Raw genomic sequence first — 27,039 nt, forward strand, 5'->3', positions numbered from 1 at the left:
CCAGTGGCTGGGTACTCTTCCTTTGAAAGAGCCAAGAGCCTTCCTTTTCACTTCCTCCATGTAAAGGTTGGCTACAATAGGTGACACGGGGGAGCCCATGGCACAGCCATGTTTTTGTCTGTAAAAGCCTTCGTTATGGGTTTAAAAATCATACTCCGGGTTGCGCTCTACCTTTACGCTGCTGATTTCATTAGTTGGGAGGCCAAAGAGAAGTTGAAGACAGGGACCAGTGGTGGGAGATGTTGTTACATCTGACAAACAGAACCGTGCCACATTAGGATTTTTCAAATGGAGGACTTTGGATAGATAGCTGGGTGCTAAATTGTTTAGAATTTTAAAAGTAAGCAAAGCACATAGTTCGCGGTCTATCTTGCGTGCTGCACAATAGCATTTAATATTTAGTATCTACTGTTATCTACTGCTAGCTAGTTTATTGTAATGGTGCTGTATTTATTATGTTGCTCTTTCTTTGTTTGCTTTCTCTTCTGTTTTTTTTTCTCCATACAGGTGGATCCAGGTGTTTTTGTTTGTTTTTCTTTCTTCCTTCCCCCCTTTCTTACCATCTCTTCTCCCCTCTGTTTTTCTTTCTCTCCCTCTCTTTCTTTCATTCTTTCTCCCTGTCCTATCCTCCAGTCATGTCTGTCCTGTTTGTAGCAACCAAAAATGAAATAAATACATAATTATAATAAAGGTCAATCAAATGGACCAATATGGCAAGGCCATGATGATCCACTTGGTAAAATAAATCCGCTTGGCATCTTTATTGATCTTAAGACAACAATTCTGATGGCTAAAGATTCAAACGGGACAAAAAAAAAAAAAAGTAAGAATTTTTTAACAGGAAGCCAACCGGAACCGGAGTGATGTGATCATAGATTCTAGTACCACTTAAGAGACGCACAGCTGCATTTTGAACTAACTGGAGCCGGTAAACAGAATCGTGTTCGAGGCCCAAGTAGAGGGAGTTACAGTAGTCAAATCTGGGAGTGATAAATGTGTGAATATGCTTTTTGAGGTCCTTCAAAGGAAGGTACGGCTTTGCTTTAGATATCAGGCACAACTGGTAAAAACTGTTTTTTGTTTTTTTTTACCACAGTGGAGACCTGTTTCTCAAGTTTAAATGAGCTTTGCAGGAACACTTCAGAAACACAGGTTTCTGACGGTGGGCAAGAGATGGCTAGCAAGAGGACCTAGGGCATCAGCTAACTAGTCCTGCGGAGTGTGACTATGAAAAACTATGACTTCTGTCTTATTCTCGTTCAGTGTAAGAAAAGTATGTGATAACTAAATTTTAGCCTCATGGAGACAGTTGAACAGAGGTTGCAAAGAAGCAAAGACATCAGATGTCAAAGGAGAATAAATTTGGATATCATCACCGTAACAGTGGAAGGAGATGATATATTTTTTAAAAATTATTCTCAATGGCAGCATATACAAGAAGAAAAGAGCTGGACCGAGCACAGACCCTTGAGGCACACCACAGTAAATAGAGGCAGAGGCCGAGGAGTGTTGCCCCATGGCAACAGAGAATGACCTCTCAGAGTGATACGATTTAAACCACAACAACAACAACAACAACAAAAAAAGGAAAAAAAGATTTAAACCAGAATAAAACTATGCCTTTAAGACCAACAACATGTTCCAATCTAGATAAAAGAATGTTTTGGTCAACCGTGTCAAAAGCAGCAGTAAAGTCTAGTACAACTAAAACCGTGGAATAGCCTGAGTCAGCGGTTAACAGAAGATAATTTAAAAAAACTCCAAGTAATGCTGTCTCAGTACTGTGGTGAGGTTTAAAACCAGGCTGAAATTTTTTGTTGATGCTATTTGCATCTGAAGGTCTAAAGTTTTCAAAGTTATTTTAAAACTACTTTTTTCCAATATTTTGGATATAAAAGGGAGTTTGGAGATTGGCCTGTAGTTAGTGAGAGGTTGATAAGCAGTTAATGAGACACTTGACATCTTGAGGAATAGGAACAAGTCCAGCAAGATTTCTGTATTTGTCTCTGCTTTGCTGATCATTCACTAGCGGCATGTGATTATATTTTTTCTTTATCTTGCCAGCTTGTGCTACGTAATGTTTGCTCTAAGAGAGCCTCTTGGAGACATTAATGATGACCCAACGTTTCTTCTAACAAGCAAGAATATTTTGTGTCATGGTCCTGAATCTGGTGAGTCAGTGTTTGTGTTTTTGATTATTGATATTCTTTGTTTCAGTTAGTTTCTGGTTATACTTTTAGATCTTAGGTTTTTGTTACTTTGCCTCACGTGTGTTCCATGTGTCACATCGAATATGTTTTCTTGTCTGTTCTTTCCCAGTTTCTAAGCTCATGCATCTCCTGTGTCAGTCGTGTCTCCATGTCACAATTTGTTACTCTTGTCTCTGTGCTCCATGTTCGCCCTGTTTTCCTGTTTTATTACGACAGTCTCATGTCCTGTGTTCACTGTTTTCAGTTTTGCTTCCACCCTGTCTCATTTTGTCAGAGTATTCCCAATTGTGTGTCCCTCCTGTTTCCCATTCCATTGTTACTCCCCGGTGTAATTAAGCCCTTTTCCTCTGTCCATTGTCACGTTGTTACATCATGTCTCTGTGATTTCCCCTGTCTTCTTGTTCCCCATAGCTGAGTGTTTCCTCCGAGTTCCCAGTTTTAGTAGAACGAGAAGTTGTAGTTCCAAAGTCTCTGTTTCTAGTTTTGGTTATGTTTTCTTGTATTGAGTTTTTCACAGCTATTAAAGCTGCCTGCTACAGTTAAACTTTTTGGTTCGAGTCCTGCATTTGGGTCTTCCTGCCATACCACTAGTCATGACATTGCTGTTGGGAAGTTCAAGACATGAATTCAGGAGGCTGAAAGGTCACCCTGCCACCTATTACAACATGTAAATTCTTAACTTACTGAGATATACAGTATACAATCTGAAGGGGAGTATGTTTTTAATGAATGAGATGTTACATCAGAAGAACCATGTGAAATTACTGATCTTAGACGTGAAGGATAAGATGAAGATGAATGAAACAGTCGGAAGATAAATGGGGAGTAACCATGGAGAGCTGACAATATGTCTAAATCCTATCAGCTGGGAGCACATTCCACTGATTGATTTGGTCTGTCTGCCCTATTTGCTTTGATGGGAAGAGTTCTGGCCTGGTGAATCCACTTCATCACTTTTTTCCTGGGAAAATACAGAATGTCTGCTGAGAAAGAAAGACAAAAATAGACTATTTTAGGAAAACTCTACATTTCCCGTGATGGAGACAGATCTCCATGCTGCTGTCTGTTCCTCCTCTGGGCTGAATGCTTGAAATGACAGCTTATCCAACGGCCACTGACAAGGATGACATGCCCTCACATATACTTGTATGTTATCTTGGCTCTTGTTATCATGTTGAGAAATCTTCCCGATGCTGTCAGTCATGGTTTTATGCCATGCCCACACAGATAAAGCTATGCCAAATAGTCCGAACATTTATTCAGTTTAATCCTCTACAGCAGGGGTGTCAAACTCCAGGCCTCGAGGGCTGGTGTCCTGCAGGTTTTAGATCTCACCCTGGGTCAACACACCTGAAACAAATGATTAGTTCATTACCATAACTTAACAAGCATGACATTTATATGTGTCTACAAAGTACACATAATAGATGGCAACAAGGCAAAATTTTGTTACTCTGAAGTATTTGGTTGATGCTGGGTTAATTTGATAGATTAAGTGTGGTTAAGTTTTTAGTTGGAAATATGGTGGCGTAGAGCAGAATCATAGGCAAGCTGCCGCCTGTTCAACTTTCACTGCTCCATCTCCGTTTTGTGTGGAAACAGGGCTACCATTAGCAAGTAGACGAATAGTCTCACTTGTCATTACAAAAAATTTGTTTTCCTTTCCTACCATGTGAAAGAAATTTTAGGCAACATATGATGTGAGAAACTTTTAAAAACTTGTTTATCATGGTAGTAATGAATGCTTTGATGATGAAGCGGCGAATTTTAGGATTGATTATTAAATTCTGGCTCTTTACTCATTTACTTATGAGTGCAAAGATAATTACATCAATAATACCAGGTAATTATATATCATTATTATTATAATTATTTTTACTATTGAAATATAGTGAACTGTGAATAAAGCCTTTACCTATCCTTAAAGATGGTTCAAATAAAAATGGCTGTCCTTGTTTGTCTGTGTGTTCTAACACTGAATGTCTGCATCTGTATGTAGTCTGTGTCATATTTACTCCCCCAGGTCATATGAAAGGTGTCTGGATTGGTGTTTGAGAATAGTACACTGCACTTAGGTCTGTATTTATATTAAATATTAAATCCAATTTAAATACAAAATTACCATATGAAATATTAAGTGACATAAATATTTAATGTGAGCCCTTTACCCATGGCCTGGCATTCATTATTACGTAGTGCCAGATTTTAACAGGGAATTTCCCTTGAGACTGTGTTCACAGGGATCCGTACTCATTATGTGAAGCAGCAGGGGACGCTGTTGCTCTGCACTCCTTTCGACAGTGCCTCCAAAAATTGAAAGAAAATAGAGGAGATGAACTGAGAGACAAGTCTGAGTAAAAAACTTGCATGCTTTGCAAAGTCACAATAACTGTTATGCTAACTCTCTGACTGATGATGGATTTTTCAACGACTGAATGAAAGAAGTTACATGTATTGTATTATCTGTTTTATGTGAATTAAAATAAGCTGGAGTGAAGTCTAACTTTACAGAACAAATAGGTGCAGAAGAGAAAATATGAACTAGACTCTTTCCTGGTAACTCCTCTACAGAACCTTCAGCATTTCTATTCCCATTTCTGCCACTTGGGGTCAGGCTCACACTATGAGATGACACCTTTAAGACACAGTTTATGTTATTTAAATGACAGTTTTTAGAGGGAGAAGTGCCTGACTGTTTCTGTTTGGTTCTCTCTATGATTGATCCCTTCAGCACACAGCCCTGGCGTTTATTGTCTTGCCATATTACAGTATGAGGGGATTTCCACCTAAACCTTTGCACTGTAGTGGCTTCAAATGAAACTGGATGTACTTCTCAATACACTGTCTTTACAAAAAATTAAATCCATTATTAAGTAACAGTTGACTTGTTAGAATTGAATTAAAATAAAAGCAGATGTTTCACAAAAGAAATATAAATAAAGAAAAGACAATACGAAATGCAAAAAAAGAGAAACTGTGGGGTGAAGAAATTGGCTTTATTGAGTGCTGCGGAGGTGTCCAGGGTTAGAGATGCATAGGCATGCAACCCCTCTGAGGAAAGTCAGGGAGGAACATTAATCATTGGGAAACATCTGTTCATTCTGCTGCTTTAAAGTTCTGTCAAAGAACTTGGACTCCCCCCACCATCCCAGCCCCAAACCATCTACTCACAGAAAACTTGTCTTCTGTTAAGCATGGACAGGCAGAGTGAAACATCAGAGCTAGTCTCCACTAAGCACTGACTTCAATTTGATTTCTATTCGATTCTTTTTTAAACAAACAATACACATGAATAGAGGAAAAGGTTGCAGTACATAAATAAGTTCTGTTATCGCTGGGGCCATAAGTTTCATGGGCAGACTTGCACATCATGGGGCAAACTGCTGGGCATTCTTTTGTGATGCATGGTTAAAAGCAAACTTCAAACTGCGGTATGAAAAGGGGGGAAAAAAACCCAATACGCTTGGACACTGCTAGCACGGGCGCCCACACAAACGCAAAGCAGGAGATGAAGCATCACTGAATATGTTTCCAAACCAACTTCATTCTAAGCCAAAGACTGCACAAGTGCCAAGGTAGGTCTCCCCAGCATAATTGGTTTTCCCTTTGTCGGGAGCACACACTGGGCTCTTCAAATCACGGACAAACAGTAGCCCACATTCTTGATTTTTAGTTCACAAACACTTGTTGTAATGACTAACTATTCCTGACATTTCGGAGATGTTAGCTCTTTATACAGTAAAGTTACAGCGGGATACAAACAATATCAGGCTGATCCTGCCACGATTTGTTCCCCCGGTTCAAATCGCGGACTAACATTATCCCACCGTTGTTTATGTTTTTGAACCCATTTTGCACAGAGAGGCATTTTTTGAAAAATGTATTGATAGCAATGTTGAATATTACACAGGAAAAAAAACAACTACACGTAAAATAATTACACTGTGACGCCTCTGCCTTTCTAAATGGAGGGACAGTAACTGCGTGTGTATATGTAAGCATGTAAAAACTGAAGATAGTCAGATTAACAGTAACAGTATTTTGTCTCTTATCTGCCATTCTGCAATTCATCTCTGTCATGGGCTGGGTCTGTGACCCAGTGTTTGAGTTCTTATATATTTTGGTATTCATTTGTGCCCTAGTTTAGTTCATCTAGTTAATTTCGAGGTTGCTGTTTAGTCCTTTGTTTCTTAGTTGTTTATGTCATCTCCTCCTGTATTCAGTCTCCCTGATCCGTGTGTCTACCTCGTCATGTCTGTGTAGTCAGTGTTGGGGAGTAACGGAATACATGTACCGCCGTTACGTATTTAAAATACAAAATATGAGTAACTGTATTCCTGTCACGGTTCTGGGTCAGTTTCCACCCAGTATTTTGAGTTTATTATGTTTTGGTTTAATTTTGCATCAGGGATTGTTTTCTTGTTCTCTTGTTGTGTTAATGATGATGATTATGATGTTTATTATTAGAGTTTCATGTTTCTGTTAGTGTTTAGGATTTGTTCTTTGGTTGTGTCTGCTTAGTATATGTCTAGTTCCATGTGTCATTTTCTGTCTGTCTCTCAATGTCGAGTCTGCGTCTTAGTGTGATGGTTTCTTGTTCCTGTTTTATTGTGAAGGTCTGCGTCTCATGTGAGTGTGTTCAGTTTTACCTCTCGTCTCATTAATGACTCCCAGCTGTGTCTCCCACCTGTGTGTAATCTCCCTGTGATTCTCTGAGTGTATTTAAGTCGTGTCTTCTGTGTTTGTAGTTGCTGGTCCGTCTGCGTATCCACCATGGTTCATCCGTGTGTTCACTGCCGTCATCATCATGTACCATCGTCTTCCTTCCTTCCTTCCTTCCTTCCTTCCTTCCTTCCTTCCTTCCTTCCTTCCTTTATGTTCAGGTTCGTGTTTGTGCTCAGTAGTTAGTTTGTTCCCAGTTTAGTTTAGTCATTGCTCCGTTCGCCGTTTGTCCATTTCCTTTTTGTGTTTAATAAACCACCCTCACACCTGTGCCTGCGTTTGGATCCTCCTTTATTTTCCACACGGCTCATCTCACTCGCCGTGACAATTCCCCTACAGTTACCATTTAAAAAGGTGGTATTTAGAATACAGTTACTTTGTTGAAATAAATGGATAACACGGTGGTATTTATATATATGTATATATTGTACTATTCTTAGTTAGCGTATTGTCTGTCTTGTCTTAATGTTGGTTTAAAATGGAGCACTGTAACAAAAAATAATTTCCCCCAGGGATCAATAAAGTATTCTGATTCTGATTCTGATATTTTCCTGTTTCATATTGTCTCAGGTCAGGACTGTTTTGGTTTTGTTTGACAGCTACAGTATGTTCTGTTGTTCCAGGCTGCAGCGTTACGGTTGCCATGGTTACAGGATGACGCGCGCTCCCTGGGACTGTTTCCTGGGTGAGAGAGCGCCTTTTTGTTGTTGTGCTAAGCTAATAGGCAGAATGCTACAGGTATAACCCTAAAGACTGTAGCCTCACGGGCAGTGTAGTCCGTGCTGCAGGGAGAATGGACTGCCATACCCGTTATGTGTCTGTGAGCGTGAGGAGGGAGAAAAAGGAGAATTGAAAAGTACGAGCTGTCATCGAGCAGAAACGGGAGCTGGAAGGATGTAAATATATTAATAACCACTGCAGCCAAGAAGAGTGCCTGATGAGCCCAGTTGCAAGTAAGCTATTAAGACTCGACTGTACACTGTGTTCGTGTTTTCCTCTGAAACAATAAGCTCCTTTGGAGCAGCCTTTCACCGCCTCTCTCTGTCTCTGGCTAACAAAGTTGACCCAGACAACAAAGTAAAGCCAGTTTTCGGCTACGAACCCGACGTATTAGCAAGAGGTCCTTTTGCTACGGTTCGGAGCCGCGGACCTTCAGTAATAGTAATACATCACACAGCAATAGTACATTCATGTAGTTGTAAAAAGCATGATAATATATTAAGTAATCTCATTGAGTAACGGAATACGTTAAATACATTTTGGGGCATGTATTCTGTAATCTGTAGTGGAATACATTTTAAAAGTAACCTTCCCAACACTGTGTGTTGTTATGTTCAGTTCAGGTCACGTCTAATCCCCATGTTTCCTGTTTTACTTTGAAAGTCTGTGTCTAATTTCAGTATATGTAGTTTCACTTTCCCTGTCCTGTCATTAGGTTCATGTGTATCAGCTGTTCCCCCTCATGTGTTTCCACTTCCCTTGATCATCCCTTATGTGTATTTAGTCTCTGTGTTTCATTCAGTCTGTGTCATGTCGTCTGTGTTCCCACCCTCCATGTTTTCACAGCCAGTCTTTGCAGTCATTGTCATAGTTCTCTGGGTCTCCATAATTTATCACAGTATTAGTTTCCCAGTTTAGCTATAGTTTAGTCACTGTATTTCTGCTTTGTTTGAACTCTGTGTCATCAGCCATAATAAAGGCTTGCTTTCAGTTTAAGTTCACTCCCGTCTACTCAGTTGTGTACGCACCTGGGTCCACCACACACACCACTGCACGGCCTGTCTCCACAGACTGTGACAGTACGGCGCAACCATGCCGGACCCAGCGACACAAGAGAAGGAGATCACCCGGACAGTGGAGTCGCTATGCGGCAAATGGCTGCAGTGTTCCAGAGAGGAGGAACGGGAAAAGTTAGCTCGCCAAGTAGGGGTATGCGTGTCCGTATTCCCCTGCTCGCAACAGCCGCTGCCCTTCGTGCGTGCTTCGTCGCCAGAGCCATGCTGTTGCGCTGTTTCTCCGCTGCCTTGGGAGCCAGAAGCAGTCAGAGTCGGAACGGTGAGACTCGCTGCCGACACACAGTTGGCTCACGCTTCATCGGCTTCCGCATCTTCGCCACCGCCTGACTGCACTACGCAGGAGGAGCTCTCGCCAGCCGCCCCGCCTCGAACCGGCCGCCCACCCTCCTGCTACCTTTCTATCATGGATGTGGTCGGAGGACAAGGAGCCGGTCGCCATGGAAAGTCACGTCTTGTCCACGGCCGCTTCAAAGAGGAAGCGGCGTTCACGCCGCCGCGCATCACTATGGCATGTCTCGCCCTCCACAGTGCGACAGGAAGCTGCTGTGGAGATCATAGACTTGGACCTTGTTGAGCGGCAGTGGGCCGCATGTGCTCAACTAGAGGAGGAGGTCCAGTGGAAGCTGTGGCTCACTCCTAACTATGAGGAGGTTTTCCACAGTACACGCCTGGCTCTTGGGGGCCCCCGGAGTTTCTAGGAGCTCCCACCTCCCGCTCCGCCAACACTCGCCTCCCCAGCCTCTGTGACGCTGCAAGAGGCTCCACCGTCTATTTCAACGAGGTCCACAGCCAAGAAAAAGCGGCGTTCGCATCGCCGTCACACCGCCCAGCACTTGGAGGTGAGTGAAGGTGTTCTGTCAACCAAGCCACAGTCTAGAAACATTTCTTCTCAATCAGTCATGAATAATTCACTCAATCTTGTAGGGACCTCAGAATCTACACATAGACTGAAAGAGACTTCCACTGATTCTCATGTTAATAGCGTGAGTAGTGGGATGGAGGTGCTTCCTTTTGTGTCTTCATCAGACAAGTTCAGACAAGTCTGAGCTGTCTGTGGCAAATATCTTCCTTCCTGAGTCGGCTCTGCTCCTCCGCCAGTCACTTAATGAAGGTAATGATAGTATAACTCAGTCACTGGTGAAGGTCATGTCTGAAGACCATGTTCAAAATAAAGGTTCAAATGTACCAGAGCTGACCGGCTCCCAAGCCACACCCTTCATCAATGGGCCAACAGGTGTGTCGGTGTCGGAGCTAGACCTCAAGAACTGTGTTTTCCCATCTCCGGGGCCCTCTGAAGCCACTGTAAGCAAGGATATTGCAGAAGTGGCAAATCATGAATTAAAGTGTGACATGACTAGTGATCCTGTTTTCCCAGCTACTCGTGTTTCATGAACTGAAAACTGTAAACGCTGATCATGAACTCATGTTAATTCATCAAGATGAAAACATAACTGCAGATCATGGCCCTTGAGGGCCCGAGGAGCCCGTCCAGCCTCAAGTCTCATCAGCTGGAGGGCCTGAGGTGTCACGGTTCTGGGTCCGTTGGACCCAGTATTTTGAGTTTATTATGTTTTGGTGTAATTTTGCATCATGGATTGTTTTCTTGTTCTCTTGTTGTGGTTGTGATGATTATTATTAGAGTTTCATGTTTTTGTTATCCATGTTTTAGGTATTGTGGTTTCATGTATAGTTCAGTTCCATGTGTCATTTTCTGTCTCTGTGTTGAGTCCGTGTCTCTGAGTTGTGATTCATGTTTCTGATCTCCCCCAGCTGTGTCTCCCTTCTGTGGCCCATTCCCTCATTACTACCCTGTGTATTTAAGCCCTGTGTTTTCCCATGCTCGGTGTCGCGTCGTACCCTCAGACCCTGCCTGTGTGTTCTAGTTAGTGTTTTCATGTTTGGTTTCTGTTTTGTTGGTGCCAGCAATAAAGCTGTGGTTTTCAGTTATATTTCCGTCTCAGAGTCCTGCACTTGGATCCACATCTCCACCTCCCCGCACACAGAGCCCTGACAGAACGACGCGACCATAAGATGGATCCAGCGGACTCACTTTTTGCCTCAGAGGGAAAGTACCTCGCACAGTTGTGGGATTATTGCTGGCGCATAATTCACGCTGTGGATAACTACAAGAGGCTTCCAGAGGTAGTGTTTCTAGACAACTTCTTGTCATCCCCTACCTTCACCATAACCTTTCTGGACATTAACGGATTAAAAACAATAGTAACAGCTCTGAGAGCCAGTTTTTGTTTTGAACTGTTTGGCATGGGCGGCCCAGGGAAGGAGGATTCAGCTGCTCTCCTGGAGGCCCTCGCCACTTGGTGCTCTCGACGTCAGCAGTATGTTTTGCCAAGGTTCATTGCCAAGTCGTTCGATCCACCTTTAAAGAAGAAATGCAACCCTCACCATCATCATCCAACCACACTTCCATTCTCTCCTGTGGTACGGACTGAAGCAGTTGTCATTTTCACACCACAGCAGGAGCAGCCACAGCAGAATTTCTCCAAGCCGCCTTCAGCTCAGTTAGCTGCCCAGCAGCCGCCTTCAGCTCAGTTAGCTGCCCAGCAGCCGCCTTCAGCTCAGTTAGCTGCCCAGCAGCCGCCTTCAGCTCAGTTAGCTGCCCAGCAGCCGCCTTCAGCTCAGTGTCCAGTGTTTCCTGCCCAGCAGCCGCCTTCAGCTCAGTGTCCAGTGTTTCCTGCCCAGCAGCCGCCTTCAGCTCAGTGTCCAGTGTTTCCTGCTCAGCAGCCGCCTGTAGCCCAGTCACCAACTCCACCACCATCACTTTCATCTCAAGTTCAGTCACCCATAGCTCAGTCTTCACCCCCGCTATCCATAGCTCAGGCTCTACCACAATCAGACTTTCTCCAAACCTTGTTACAGTCCATAGCCCAGTCAGTAGCACAGTTAGTGGAGGAATCATTAGCTTTGTCATCTGCTAAGTCAGCCACTCATCTTCACCCTCAGTCAGAGGTCCCTATTGCCTCTGGCCCTGCATCTGCTCCAGCTGGAGGGCCCGAGGAGCCCGTCCAGCCTACAGTTTCGTCTGCTGGGGGTTCGGGAGAACCCAGCCAGCCTCATGTCACGTCTGCTGGAGGGCCCGAGCCGCCCATTCAGCTTCAAGCCAAGTTAGCTGGTGGGTCCGAGGAGCCCGCCCAGCACATCCTCACATCTGCTGACGGTCCGGGGAAGTCTGTTCAGCCGTCATCTGCTGAATCATCCCCCGCGACTTCTACATCATCACCATTCGCATCACCAACTGCAGCATCGCTGCCGTCAGGTTCCGCAGCCGTCCCGCTGCCGTCATCCACGCCTGGTCCAGCCTCCGCGTCTTCATCCACGCCTGGTCCAGCCTCCGCGTCTTCATCCACGCCTGGTCCTGCCTCGTCTGGTCCTGCCTCGTCTGGTCCTGCGGTTGCCACACCGCCGTCAGAGCCAGCTCGACCCGTTCCGCCTCGCCTCTGCTGGCTGTTTTCCGGGCCTCTAAGTTGGTATCATGGCCTTCGGGGACAGCCTCCGGAAGGAGTTTATCGCCGCGGCTGGCATCGCGGCCGACCTCTGGACCTGCTCAGTGGCCGCCACTGCCTTCCAAGTGGTCGGCCTCCTGATTGGTTTTGCCTGCGCTGCAGCCGTTGCCGTGTGCACCGGAGGCCTCCAGAACTGTTCGCCCGCCGTTGCCGTGTGCACGGTCGGCCCCCAGAACTGTTTGCCTGCTGTTGCCGTGTGCACGGTCGGCCCCCTGAACTCTTCGTGGACTCTCGTTGAGCTCTGGTTTCGTTTTGTTTTTGATGTGCTTTCCTGCGTTTTTGGACTCTGGTGCTCCTTGTTTTTTGTTTGGCCGTCTCCACAGGCGTTTCAGAGAATATGGCAGCACATCCAACCGGCCTCACAAGCGCAGACCTCATGTAACCACACCAGCCCCGGACCTCCACATCCAGCAGGTTCACCTCCAAGATCGTCTGAGACCAGCCACCCAGATAGCTGCTGGAACAATTGGTTTGCACAACCAAACAATTTCTGCACAAACTGTCAGAAACCGTCTCAGGGACGCTCAACTGCATGCCCGTCGTCCTCATCGGGGTCTTGACCTGACTCCAGCTCGTCGCCGTAACAGACTTGTGTGGGCAAATGCTCACATTCGATGGCGTCTGGCACGTTGGAGAGGTGTGCGCTTCACGGATGAATCATGGTTCACATTGTTCAGGGCAGATGGCAGCTGAGAATGTCCCAGTTCTTGCATGGCCAGCATACTCACCGGACATGTCACCCATTGAGCATGTTCGGGATGTGCTTGACCGGCGTATACGACAGCGTGTACCAGTTCCCACGTACACTCAACAAAAATATAAACGCAACACCTTTGTTACTGCTCCCATTCCCCATGGGATGGACGTAGAGACCTAAAATTCATTCCAGATACACAATATAACCATCCCTCCCAAACAGTGGTCACAAATCAGTCCAAATGTGTGGTAGTGGGCACATCTGCTATATTGAGATAATCCATCCCACCTCACAGGTGTGCCACATCAGGATGCTGATCTGACATCATGAGTAGTGCACAGGTGTACCTCAGACTGCCCACAACAAAAGGCCACCCTGGAATGTGCAGTTTTTTGCGCTATTGGGGGTCTGGGGACCCAGAACCAGTCAGTATCTGGTGTGACCACCATTTGCCTCATGCAGTGCAACACATCGTCGCATGGAGTCTATCAGATTGTCAATTGTGGCCTGTGGAATGTTGGTCCACTCCACTTCAATGGCTGTGCAAGGTTGTTGGATATACACTCAACAAAAATATAAACGCAACACCTTTGTTACTGCTCCCATTCCCCATGGGATGGACGTAGAGACCTAAAATTCATTCCAGATACACAATATAACCATCCCTCCCAAACAGTGGTCACAAATCAGTCCAAATGTGTGGTAGTGGGCACATCTGCCATATTGAGATAATCCATCCCACCTCACAGGTGTGCCACATCAGGATGCTGATCTGACATCATGAGTAGTGCACAGGTGTACCTCAGACTGCCCACAACATCGGTCAAGACCCCGATGAGGACGACGGGCATGCAGTTGAGCGTCCCTGAGACGGTTTCTGACAGTTTGTGCAGAAATTGTTTGGTTGTGCAAACCAATTGTTCCAGCAGCTGTCTGGGTGGCTGGTCTCAGACGATCTTGGAGGTGAACCTGCTGGATGTGGAGGTCCTGGGCTGGTGTGGTTACACGAGGTCTGCGGTTGTGAGGCCGGTTGGATGTGCTGCCATATTCTCTGAAACGCCTGTGGAGACGGCTTATGGTTGAGAAATGAACATTCAATGCACGGGCGACAGATCTGGTTGACATTCCTGCTGTCAGCATGCCAGTTGCACGCTCCCTCATTGCTTGTGGCATCTGTGGCATTTTGCTGTGAGACAAAACTGCACATTCCAGGGTGGCCTTTTGTTGTGGGCAGTCTGAGGTACACCTGTGCACTACTCATGATGTCAGATCAGCATCCTGATGTGGCACACCTGTGAGGTGGGATGGATTATCTCAATATGGCAGATGTGCCCACTACCACACATTTGGACTGATTTGTGACCACTGTTTGGGAGGGATGGTTATATTGTGTATCTGGACTGAATTTTAGGTCTCTACGTCCATCCCATGGGGAATGGGAGCAGTAACAAAGGTGTTGCGTTTATATTTTTGTTGAGTGTATATATATTGGTTGGATGATGTCAGCATCCAACTGAATATTCTGACTGAATAATTTCATTTTACATAATCTGAAACAAACACATACAGACAGAAACTATTTATAAATTAACGTTCAATAAAATCTAAGAATTAATCATTTATTAGATGCCAATATAAATCTGTCTACCATAAAACTTGTGTGGAGTGAAGTTACATTCAATCAAGATGGTCTCTCAATGTCTTCGATACAGATGTAATAATTGGCTTATCTGTCATTTCGTATTTTTTTACCCTCAAAGTCTTACTTTTAACTTATGCTATCTGTTTAAGTTTAGATAGTATTTGTAAAGATATTGATCATATCCTTTTCTGAAAGTGTGGGTGTAACGGATGGGGTTAGGTACTGGCATGCTACAACTTTATTGTTGTTAAATTCTGGGTACAAGTATACATGCCCATCGTGTACATGTTTTTTCATATTATTATTATTATCATCCTACCCAATTAAATGTTTCTTTTCATCAGAGTATGCTGTTTTAATGAATTTACAATATAATTTACATTGTGCTCCTTCAGTTTTCCCTAATTGTATGTTATATTAATCCTATATTTCCGTTTTAATATTTCTAATGTTTGCCTTGTTTTCACTGTCTGGTCTGCCTCTGTCTCGCCTGTATGGATGCATTTACACCTAAATTTCCCCAACAAAGGATGTTTTAATTCACCACTATTCCAGTGAAACATGAGTCTCCCATCTTCCTGCTACCGGTCTCGAGTTTTTGTGCATCAAAGCACACACCAACTTCATACTGACAGACATATCACTGCCCTATTCCTGCCTTTTCTGACCGTGTTTTGTAGCTTTGGTTCACTTCACCTCACTTTTCCCCATTCTTGTCATTAAATCAGGCTGTTCTGCAACCATGGCAGCCATTCACTCTATGGCTTTATTCATGGTGTATTTTACCCCTTCACCAAATGCCGTTCTCGTTTCCAACCTTTTATTTGCATTGTTCATCTACCTATCAATATCTGCGGAGTATGGTTTTGTACCGAGTGTCCTATTTTCTAAAGCACAGCATGTAAAGGGTAGCTCGGTTAGCAGGATGCTAGCATGTTGCGCTTAGTAGGACACGCCTCAGACGAGTTGAGCAAAGACCCTGTCTGTGTACTTTATAAGTAAGCAACGGATTTAAATAAAATTAACGTTTCAAAAGACAAACTTGAAGATAAGAAACAATATACTTACTGGAGAATCGCCAGGGTTTGCCGCTGCCATCTTCAAAACTGCCTCTGCAGACAGAGAGGGGAGGCGCGGAAATTGTCTGTGGGTTAGTCAAACGTTTTCCTCAGTTCGAGTAGATGATAAAATAAAAGGAAAATGAATGGGATTTTAAGTAGGACTAGGCAGACTGTAATGATCTCTATTTAGGAGAAAAACTTCACACTTCACTCACCTTTAAACAGCTCTCTTTTAGGAGACACACTGCTGGCTAACAGTGGCATGTGATCAAACAGCGTGATTTAATTGGCTGAGAGCCGCTCAACTCGATTTAGTGCTGATTGCTCTCGTTTGGGTCATTTAAGTTCATCACTTTTGCAGTTGAATTTTTGCAGGTGGATATTTTTGCAGGGAAATTTGGAGGATAAAAATTCAGTGTAATAAATTCAATGTCTAAAAATAGTTGAATTCTGATGATACTTGGTCTTTTTTATAAATGATCATTTAAATGACCGTTTATAATTTTTTTTTTTTTTTATAAGATTAGTTAATACTAGCAGGCTTGGCATGCATTGGAGAAACCAAATAGCCACTCCATAAAAGCATGGCACAATATAGAAGAGCCAACTCAAAAGGATGAGACTCAGCTATACGTATGCATCTAAAGCAGGGGTCGGCAACCCTGGGCACATGTGCCACAGCTGGCATGTGAAGGGTTAACTGATGGCACGACCATAGCTGGACTGGCCATCAGGCATACCCAGTGGGCTGATGGTGATTTTGGTGGTGGATTGGCCAGATGCTGGCCGATGTGTAAAAATAACTCAGTTGTTTGGTGGTGGCTATGGTCAAGCTTTCACAGAGGCCAGCAGGTGGATGAGGGAAAGGGGAGGAGGTCTCCAACCACTCTGTGCTGGGGGAGGTTTTATTGCAGATACATTCTATCTGGAAGATCTGTTTCTTGTGACGCTGCTTCCTGCTTTTATAATCCTTTTGGTGAGCAGGAAGTCATGCATACAGAGTAGTGATGGGATTTCCGGCTCTTTTTAGAGAACCGGCTTTTTCGGCTCGGCTCACTAAAAAGAGCCGGCTCTTTCAGCTCCGAACCAGCTCTTTAGGTTGTTTTGTTGCTTTAATTAATTTATTATTAACAACAATATAAAATTATGCACAAAAATATTAATAATGTAAAAAAAGAAGTGGTTTTATTTATACATGTTTATATATAAATATATGCGGTGGCCCCTAGAGACAAAGCACGTACAAACTACAAAACACATTTCTAGCGTTAACTGAACTTCCAAAACAGAGCTACCTAGATCACTTAAATTACACAATTGAAAGCATATGTGTATTGTTTGTGTATTTATACACATGCACTCATATATATTCAAATAATTCAAAAAATTCATTTACCTGTTACTACCACACACCAAATCCGGTCGCTGGTACTTGCTGGCTTGTGTAGCCACTAGGTAACAAAAGCTCAACACTGCGCCTAGCATCCTGGAGCACTTCTGTTGTCTTTTGTACGTGTTTTTACGTGTTTTGGAGTTTGTACGTGCTTCAGGGTTTGTACGTGCTTCAGAGTTCAGACGTATTTTAAAGTTTGTACGTGCTTTGTCTCTAGGGGCCACCATAAAAAATGTAATAAATAAATAAATAAAATAAAAATAAATAAATCATATAATACAAAAACCAACTATTCACATTTCAACTTTTAACTATTTAAATTTTCAGCTTTTTCCTTTTAAACAAATTTAAAGTGAAACAACACAAAACACTGCAAACCACAACGCAATTAAATATAAATTCAAATATGAAAACAAAAAGAAGATGCACATTCTCTGTCATATGGGCCTGCATGAATAAACTTTCCTTTATCATCCGCAACTGAAAATAGTTGTGGATGATTACCTATACCTTTCTAATGTGACGTTGTTGCCCCTGGCTCTCTTTCTCTGTCTCTCCCTCCCGCTCTGTTCCTGTGCTACTGTGACTGTAACTACCGCCCCTACCCCGTCTTCCCAGCGCAAGCACAAGACTCGCGTGCAGAGTGAAGCGAAAAACAGTGCGAGAGAGAGGGTAAGAGAAAGGAAAAAAAAAAAAGCCCACGGCTCGCGATAAGGAGCTGGCTCGCGTCGTTCACATCAAAGATCCTTCTCTAAGAGCCATTTAGTTCGCGACCGACACATCACTAATACAGAGACACATGCATACAGAGAGGCGCACACACACACACACACACACACACACACATTCTCACATGACACACACACACACACATAGTGCCTTGTCTTAGAACCATTGGGGGGTTTTACGGTGGGAGGTGCTTGTGTTGTATTGTGTATTGTAACTGTCATGTTAATAAATAGCTATGGGGACAGCTGCTCTCTGAAGGATTTTGGGCTGGAGACAGGTTAGGAGCGTGAGCTCCAAGAGCTGGTTCTTGACCAAAAACTTCCCTAGCGGGTTGAAGATGTTCTGTTAGTCTCTAAACTAGCGGGGCTTGTGGAAACACAGATCCAACATTTATTTGGTCCTCTGAGCCAGAACCCAACACATCACATCCACCGAGGAGAGGGAGATGACGCCGCCAAAGTCTGCTAGCAGCCAGCGTCTGGGACGCCTGTTGAAAGAACTGGTGCTTAACTTTGTCACCAGGTGGACAGTTTGCGTCTGAACTCCCCTCAGGCTGGATGGCGATTGATGGGATCCAGAGACTCTTCCCGTGAACGAAAACAACACGAACAGTGAGTACAGAAGGCCTTATGGTGTGTTCACACCGAACGCGATGGACACGAACAAAACGCCCCAAACGCCCCTAATTTGACGCGTGCACATTTGCACCTCTACGCGTGTCCAAGAAAAATCCATAGCGCGTCATTTTGACGCGCGTGAACCGGAAATGTGGGAGGAATGTGGGAGGAAGTTGTGCCAGACCGGTATCTTTGCAAGATGGCAGCTGTCGAGCTAGCGCTTGAAGAGAGAGTCTCCCTTCTCTATGTACTGTGGAGAGCAGAGCAGCGGCGTAAAAGACGTCCTCGCCGTACCTGGGTCCATCATGTCCTCCAGAGGCTTGAGCAGTTTGGTGAGTTTCACCATTTGCTCCAGGAGCTGCGCCTGGATGACGGCGGATTCCAGCGCTATCACCGTCGTTCACTCTGCCAGTTTGAGGACCTGCTTTCCTGCGTCAGTCCCAGAATCGCCCGCCTAGACACCAATTACAGGCGCTCAATCCCACCTGCAGAGCGCCTGTCCATCTGCCTGAGGTTAGTAAAAGTGTTTAATACGGTAGTCCTTTATTGATACCTGTGCTAATATATGCTAAACTATCGTTTATACACTGCTAACATGAATGTGGTATGCTAACAGTGAATGCTGTCGGTGTTTACTGATAGAAAACTGTGGTACGGAGTAGAGATGGACCGATCCGATATTACGTATCGGTATCGGTCCGATACTGACCTAAATTACTGGATCGGATATCGGAGAAAAATAAAAAATTTAATCCGATCCATTAAATATCACGAAAGCACCTCACAAAACTTGCAACACGCCGTAACTCGCCTCAGAACGTTAGCACGTCGGAGCAGTATGCATCACGTGATAGAGCGGCTGTGGCATGCGGGACCTGTCGGTGGTCTGGATAGCATGTGGAGCTTCGCTAGCAACCCGGCATTTCATCTCCGACAAAGTTATCCCCGAGAGAAGTAAAGCAAGTGTGTAAGTCCATCTCTGAATGTAAAGCATTCCTGCGTTAAGTTTACCAAACGATATATGGAGCGACTGCCTCTCGCTCTCCGGCTGCTACTTCAATCGTGAAACTGCTTAATGATCAGCTGATCGGCTTTTCTGTCGCGACTCCATCTCTCTTCTTTGTTTTTGGCCCACTTTGCACCAGAAAGAGGAAACCAGCAGCTGAACAACAGCAGCACGTTTAAGCTTGATAAGCTGTTGTTAGAATGTATTTAATATTACTTTCTACTCGAGGATCTTTTTCTACGTAGCTGACACTGGTAACTGTGCAGGGTCTAGCAAAGTTTAGCCAGGGGGGCCGATAGGGCATGAACAGGGAAAAGGGGGCACAAAGACATACTTTTCTTTCTTATTCTCATTTAAAATGTCTAGCTTTTAATAAATAATTATCTGACACCCAAAGTTTTAATTTGATGTAAAAGGAATAGAAGTCAATTACTGTATATAGTGACTATTAAGTCTAATATATATACCCTAGTAAGCTATAGTACTTTTTCCTTTGGGAAGGTACCATCTGTGCAGTCTGCAATTTTGTTGAAGAAAGATGTTGAATCTATTTAATATTTCTTGAAAAATAATTGATTTCTGTGCATTTTTTTTTCACACTGCATCAAATTAAGGTTGATTACGTCGATTAAGCATCATGAGGTGGCGTGTGAGGGGTGGTTCCCTATTTTTTATTTATTTATTTTTGTTGTTGCTGGGAGTTGGAACCCTATTAGTTAGGTTGCTTAATATTTACGCTAAGTACTCTTTAAAATACCAGAATAGGGAGGATGGTGTAGGTTTAAGTTTATTAGATTGATCAGTATTGCTGAACTATGAAATATTTTTTTTTGCATACAGGTATAACAGAATAGCTTTAGTGTAGTTGTTGTTTTAAACTTGAGTATGAACTTGCAGACTTGCAAAATGCAGCAAGATATTTTAAAAAACACTTTTGTTGATTAAAAAAACACTATCGGATTTATATCGGTATCGGCAGATATCCAAATTTATGATATCGGTATCGGACATAAAAAAGTGGTATCGTACCATCTCTAGTACGGAGACGACTGTTTATAATATTTCTAGTGATACTCAGAAGCTCTCATCAAGTCCCGATTTAATTCGATTTATGCTGTTATCAGTGTTTGCAATGATAGCATGGCTGTGGTGTCACATCAATGTATGTGCTCGGGGTTTGCTGATATCAAACTGTAGCATTAGGACCACTGAGATAACCTTTGTAGTGATACTCACTCCTTTTTATTTAGACCTGGTTTAATTCTGGTATAGTTGAATATTTGTATATAATCCCCACAGCTGTCAGACTCTATAGCAGGGGTCGCCAGCCTTTATTAAAACAGACTTAGATAAAACTGAACAGTTTGGTTCATCTTTGGTTCTATCTTGATAAGCTATGTCTTATCACAGATTAATTTTTCAAACATATTAATGGTAAATGGCCTGCATTTGTATAGCGCTTTTCTAGTCCGTAAGGACCCCAAAGCGCTTCACACTACATTCAGTCATTCACCCATTCACACACACATTCCTTGCTTAATGATTTAAGCAAGGAAAGGGCTACATGTCAACATACAACTCTTTATTTCTATTAATGTCTCACTTCATTCCTACCTGATTGACATGTTTAGGAATTATGAGTGATTGGCTCACTGTAGTTGTGAAAGTTGCTACCAATCAAATTATGATATGTTAAAGTTAAAACAAAACACAACTGTTTTAGATATTATCTAATATACATTTTGTAATTATCCTTATAATTACAAAATGTTTTATGTAAGATTTAAGTTTTGTGACTTAAATCTGACATCACAAAAGTATTTTGGAATTTGAATAATGTATTTTCTAACTGCAGTACACATAATACTGATTTTGAACAATTTTGTCCAGGTTCCTTGTCACCGGGGACTCCTTCACCAAGCGTTCAGTTTCAGAGTCGGTGTGTCAGATCATCCCCCAGGTAGCGACGGCCATCTGGGACTGTCTGGTGGACGACTTCATGGCTGTGCCTTCACCTGGAGACTGGCGGTCCATCACAGAGGGATTCCAGGAGCACTGGAACTTTCCTCTGTGCTGTGCAGCTCTGGATGGGAAGCACGTCCAGACAAAGGCACCCCATATATAATTTAGGAGACACACACATTGATATACACTAAATATTTATTTCATTTCTTTTTTGTGGTGCCCAAATTTATGCACCTGCTTGATTTTGTTTAAACAATTATTGGACACTTTTTGTAAATCCAGTAAACTTCTTTTCACTTCTCAAATATCACTGTGTGAGTCTCCTGTATGATATATTTAACTGACATTTTTTATTGTAACAACCAACGATTTATAAAGGAAAATAATGTCTATTAACAAGGTTGCCCAAACTTTTGCATCCCACTGTATTAGTATATTTTGTCATTAGTATAATATGAAATAAATTCTACATGTGACAAGTCGTGTGCCAACATTTGCTGTGTAGTAGAACTGAGACATTAGTCATTATAAAATTTTTTTTGAAATAATATTAAAATTCTCAAACAGAAAAACATTAAACATAAATATGTAAAACATAAGTATTTACAGAGAGACAGGAATAAAAAGGACCAGCTGCTCTCCAGAGCAGGAACAAGGCTGAGGAGGAAATGCTCCGTTGGAGACTGGTGTGGACTCTTCAGGGATACCAGGATGGCCAGCTCCAGCGCCGATGGACCGTCCTGGGACCCGTCCCTCATCTGCCTCGGAGCCATCCTCCCTTGTGGGCCTGTAAAACAGCACAAAACACAAAGAAATGAGAAGGCTACTAGATTTTAATTTCAACATTGAAAAAAAAACAAAAAACAAAAACAGGATATAATCAGACTGATTGTAGATATTTAGTAAAGGTGATCACAAGGCAATCCCACCAACTAAAAAGCTATCAGTGCTTGCTGTACATACCTGTGGGTGCAGCAGCAGGAGCTCAGGGACTGGGGATGCTCTGCTGCAGAATCAGTTGGTTCTATCAATACAGTATTAAATAATAATCATAGAGTAGACAGTGGTCTTGGGTTAGCAATCCTGGGAAAAAAGGAAACTGCTTTAAGTGGGAAAATTGTGAAGGAGTCTGAAACACTGCAAAAAGAAACATATACAAAATCACACACACAAACAGAAAATGTGTTAACCTTACTAACACTTACAAACACAAGAGAGCTCATGAAGATTAGACAGCATCTTAAGCATGAGATTCTGTTTGTCATCTTGTCCAAGTCACTTAGTGTGATGAAAAGTGATGCAAAGACCAGTGGACTAATAGCAAATTAGTTAAGAAATGATCAAATAATAGCAGAAAAATGTGTAGGAAAGGCAGCTTTAAGAACATGCCCTGCTGGATATACAGCTCCACAGACATAGATTAAACCTGCTTAATAACACACACATGCAATGAAAATCAGCTTGTTATCAAATGCTGAATTTATCCAATGCTGACAATTAACTCTCTAGGTTACAGGACAACATTTTAACTTTTGTGGGAAAAAAAAGATTCTGGTTTGACCAACCAGTGATCAGACAATAAATTTAGTTGTTAATATAGTAAATTAGGAGATGCTTTCTGCTTGACTGATGCAGCAAAAGTAATTTACTGTATGAGGGAAATACTATTTTTGTGATAATATTTTGAACATGCATTTCTGTTGTCCTGTCAACTTGGTGGGTTAATAGCTGATATGCAAATTAGTTGATCGTTCTTAGATTAAGGAAAGGTGACTGAATTCTAGCAGAAGTGAATGGGATGTGTTGGAGTCTGTTAGAGTGGAGACTCTAAAACACTGATTTTCCTGTTTTGATGTGCGGGTGAATCCTGCACCTAGATACAGTACATATCTGTGTGAGCAGATTTTCTCTCACACAAAGAGTAAATGGTAAATGGACTGATTCTTATATAGCACTTTTTTACTCTCCCGGAGTACTCAAAGCGCTCTATACAACATGCCTCATTCACCCATTCATACGAGCACTTATTCATACAAGCACTTATATACACAAGTGCAAACTAACCTGTGTTCATACGCATTCACACTCCGATGAACGCATCAGAGGGCAATTTGGGGTTAGTATCTTGTCCAACGATACTTGACATGCAGACTGGGGAAGCCAAGAATCGAACCACCGACCTTCTGATCAGTAGCTGATCTGCTCTACCTGAGCCACAGCCACCCGTTAGGTAGCCGGACACTATGTGTGAGAGTGGACAGGTAATGCAGGACACTTGGAGACCTGTGTCTCTGAGTGTGAGATCAGAGATCACATTAACATGTGTGTCTCTGTATTAACAAACATGCCATATTGGCCCAGTTTATTTTTCTTATCATTGTTGCATTTTCTGTTGTACAGTTCATTTGCTGTTATGGAGTTCTTGTTATGGAAAAAAAGTGTCTGTTTTATGTTTCAAAATAGCTGAAAACTATTCGCTGATAGCTGCCAACATCTGCAAACAAATATAATTCTATAAAGTGGTTCTATACAGTGTGTAACTGTTAATATAGAGCGTTATTAAATGTATTGCTAATGCAGTCATATGGCACATTGACTTCTGAGGAAATTTTAGATGGCACTCATCATCAGAAAGGTTGCCGACCCCTGATCTAAAGGATAAAGATGACTCTTTTGCCAGTGCTCACATTCTGCACATAGAATACAGATGGTTTGAAAGAGGAGTGGAAGAGGCTATGTTCACTGGGCACTGAACTCTTTTGTTATTAGGATCATTTGTATCACAGACAAGGCACATTATAACTGCACTGAAATGTTCCAAAAGCAGTAGAATTTAAGTCTAAAGGTATATTAGTTACTTTAATTAGTATCTGCTGAATACATCCATTAAAGAATTAGTTTAATGGTTATATCCAGTAGTCACTGGATAACTTCACAATTATACATTTTTACATGTGGTTTGATGTGTTGCACGCATGCATACAGCTGGATTATATATGTCTGATTGTTGGATGTCAAGCTTATTTCACACAATTTTACCAGAAATACAAATCACAAGACAGTGGTGCCCTGTGCATCTGTATGGATGATTAGCTGTGAATCAACTAGGTAATTTATGTATGAGGGCATTTATCATGACCTGAGCCTCTAACCACAGATTGGCATGCCACATTTCATTTATTGTGAGCGGATGGTGGAGTCCCCTCAGAGCAGCTATTCCATAGGCCATGAAAACTGCACTCAAACGATTTAATCTCTCAAACAAATAAAGGTATAACGGAGAGTGTAAGAAGAAAAAAAAGAAACGCATTGGAAACAATAAGGGACATTTGCTCCTGTAACCTCGCTCCATCTGTGCCGACTATATGGAACTGTAATGAAAAACACAATTTCAATTTAAGATCCATTTCTTTTTACCATGGGTGCTGTGTCACATAATAATTAATTATAATTTCTTTATTCATTAAGTAGTAACAAATGTCAAGGTAAATTTAAATTGTCAGCAGATCTTTCTGGACAAAATTCTAATGCTATGGGAATTTATTATATGAGAATCAGTAAAATGAACAATGGAGCATCTAACTGCTTCGTCATTAATTCTAATGATTAAAAATTAAGTATATGGACCATTGTATCATTTTTGCAACATCTGGACAACATTTTTGCATCTTTTTTTATTGGTTGATGGCAGCAATGCAATTACTGTGCACTATTTGCTCACAAAATTCCAGGAGAAAGTTCATACATGTTTGTACACACATGTACAGCAGGTTTCAAAATAGTGGCTTTTTTTGGAATTGTTATTCTTGTGTTTCCAAATGAGTTACACTCAGGTATTTGCTCCAGAAAACTGCACTGAAACACTGCTTTCAAATTGTAGACATTCAGTAAGAGAAATGCTCGTGTTACACTTTTCATTGTTGTCCTTCACTGACCGTGAGTTTTAAAATTACAGATTTTACTGCTTGTTTTTAACACCTTGAATTCTGAAACATTCTGGCTGATATCTGCTGTCAGCTAACCCCTGAAGAGTGCAAATCTTGCTCAAAAATTTGAGGCAGGGCCCCATTAAACTCAACTCAACATGTTACTAAAGAGTGATAGGACAGCCATTCAAACTTCAATCCTGAAACTAACTCAGTGGTTTCTTTTATTTTTCACTTATGGAATGGAATGACATTAATATACTACCTTAAAGTATTACAGGCTAATTAAAAAATGTACCCTTTGTCACAGTCACCATTTCATACAGTTTATTCTCTTTACATCCATTTACTTCCCTTTACATTGAATCCCAATTGACTTCAGAATTTGTTTTAAACTCATCATACTTACAAACAAAACAGTAAATGGACAATCTCCATCTGCTTGCTTTTTCCACAAGCTCAAAATCTATTAGTTGCTTCTTGTACAAGACAGAAGACTAAAGGGGATAGTGCCTGTCCTATTGAGGTGTCTCTTTTACAGTGGGGCAAAAAAGTATTTAGTCAGCCACCGATTGTGCAAGTTCCCCCACTTAAAATGATGACAGAGGTCAGTAATTTGCACCAGAGGTACACTTCAACTGTGAGAGACAGAATGTGAAAAAAAAATCCATGAATTCACATGATAGGATTTGTAAAGAATTTATTCGTAAATTAGGGTGGAAAATAAGTATTTGGTCACCTCAAACAAGGAAAATCTCTGGCTCTCACAGACCTGTAACGTCTTCTGTAAGAAGCTTTTCTGTCCCCCACTCGTTACCTGTATTAATGGCACCTGTTTGAACTCATCATCTGTATAAAAGACACCTGTCCACAGCCTCAAACAGTCAGACTCCAAACTCCGCCATGGCCAAGACCAAAGAGTAGTGATGGCCAAATGAAGCTTTCCGAAGCACTGAAGCTTGTATTGAAAAACGGTTCATTACTCGAAGCTTTTCAACACAGTCCTCTCCGGTGACATCTGGTGGTGAAAATTTTGAAGAGCAGCTTGAATCTGCAAAATAAAACGGACTGCTCAATTATCACTGCTCACTCAAGAGTGGAGTTCTCTCTGATATTGGGCCACCGTTCCGTTGCTTTGAACATGTAATTGGTTTTGTTTTCTCGATTGGGGGGCTGAAAAAAATGTAATGCGTATCTGCGTAATACATTTTGATCAATAAACTTTCCCTATTTAAACATGCACTATGGTGTGGCCTTTCTTTGCTCATAACTCCTTGATGTTGGTAAATACAATAAGTGAGCAATATATATAATATACATATGAGAATGCACAGCACATTATGGAGTATGCCCCTGCTGTGAAGTCCTGCCTCCATCTACTTGTCGTTTAATCACTGGACAGCTGGACAGGTTCATACAAAATATTAGATTAGGCCAATTCCTATACATATTTTTGACCTAGGGGTGGGATTGATTGTGAACTGGAAAGGGAAAATGCTTAGGGGGCTGAGTACGGCTGCATCGTCACTGATTTGTAGAATCATTTTGATTCGATACAGGATCCGATTAAATTTGATTGGAATCTGGAAAGTTTTGCCTCAGTCAGAAATATTACAATTCTGATCATTTAACAGTATATATCCATAATTTCGTATCTATTAAAAGAAAGCTGACACATGTGAGACTTAATTAGAGATGTAAACAGAGAGTTATGAAACCTGCAGCTGCAGAAGCCAGCGAAAAAAAAAGAGGCA

The 27,039-nt window shown here is 42.2% G+C and overlaps 1 protein-coding gene and 1 long non-coding RNA gene across 3 annotated transcripts; one reads left to right on the top strand and one right to left on the bottom strand.

The window, feature by feature from the left end:
• Nucleotides 1-2,915: 2,915 nt before the first annotated feature.
• LOC309716935 lies at nt 2,916-16,021 on the bottom strand. Of its 2 annotated transcripts, none has more exons than XR_014279582.1 (3): nt 15,865-16,021; nt 15,657-15,732; nt 2,916-3,193 (listed from the first exon to the last, which is right to left on the bottom strand). It is a non-coding gene; the product is annotated as an uncharacterized lncRNA (long non-coding RNA). The 2 variants fall into 2 exon arrangements; XR_014279583.1 differs by having other exon boundaries at nt 2,916-3,560.
• Nucleotides 16,022-17,908: 1,887 nt separating this feature from the next.
• On the top strand, nt 17,909-21,519 carry LOC309716922 (uncharacterized protein; the record flags this gene model as incomplete). The annotated part of the gene is made up of 2 exons (XM_082551073.1): nt 17,909-18,901; nt 21,285-21,519. The coding sequence occupies exons 1-2, from the start codon at nt 18,549-18,551 to the stop codon at nt 21,517-21,519; spliced, it is 588 nt and encodes a 195-aa protein (XP_082407199.1). The 5' UTR covers nt 17,909-18,548.
• Nucleotides 21,520-27,039: the final 5,520 nt, after the last annotated feature.

Source organism: Aulonocara stuartgranti (genome assembly GCF_965226115.1).
Source record: "Aulonocara stuartgranti genome assembly, chromosome: 11".
NCBI classification, from domain to species: domain Eukaryota; kingdom Metazoa; phylum Chordata; class Actinopteri; order Cichliformes; family Cichlidae; genus Aulonocara; species Aulonocara stuartgranti.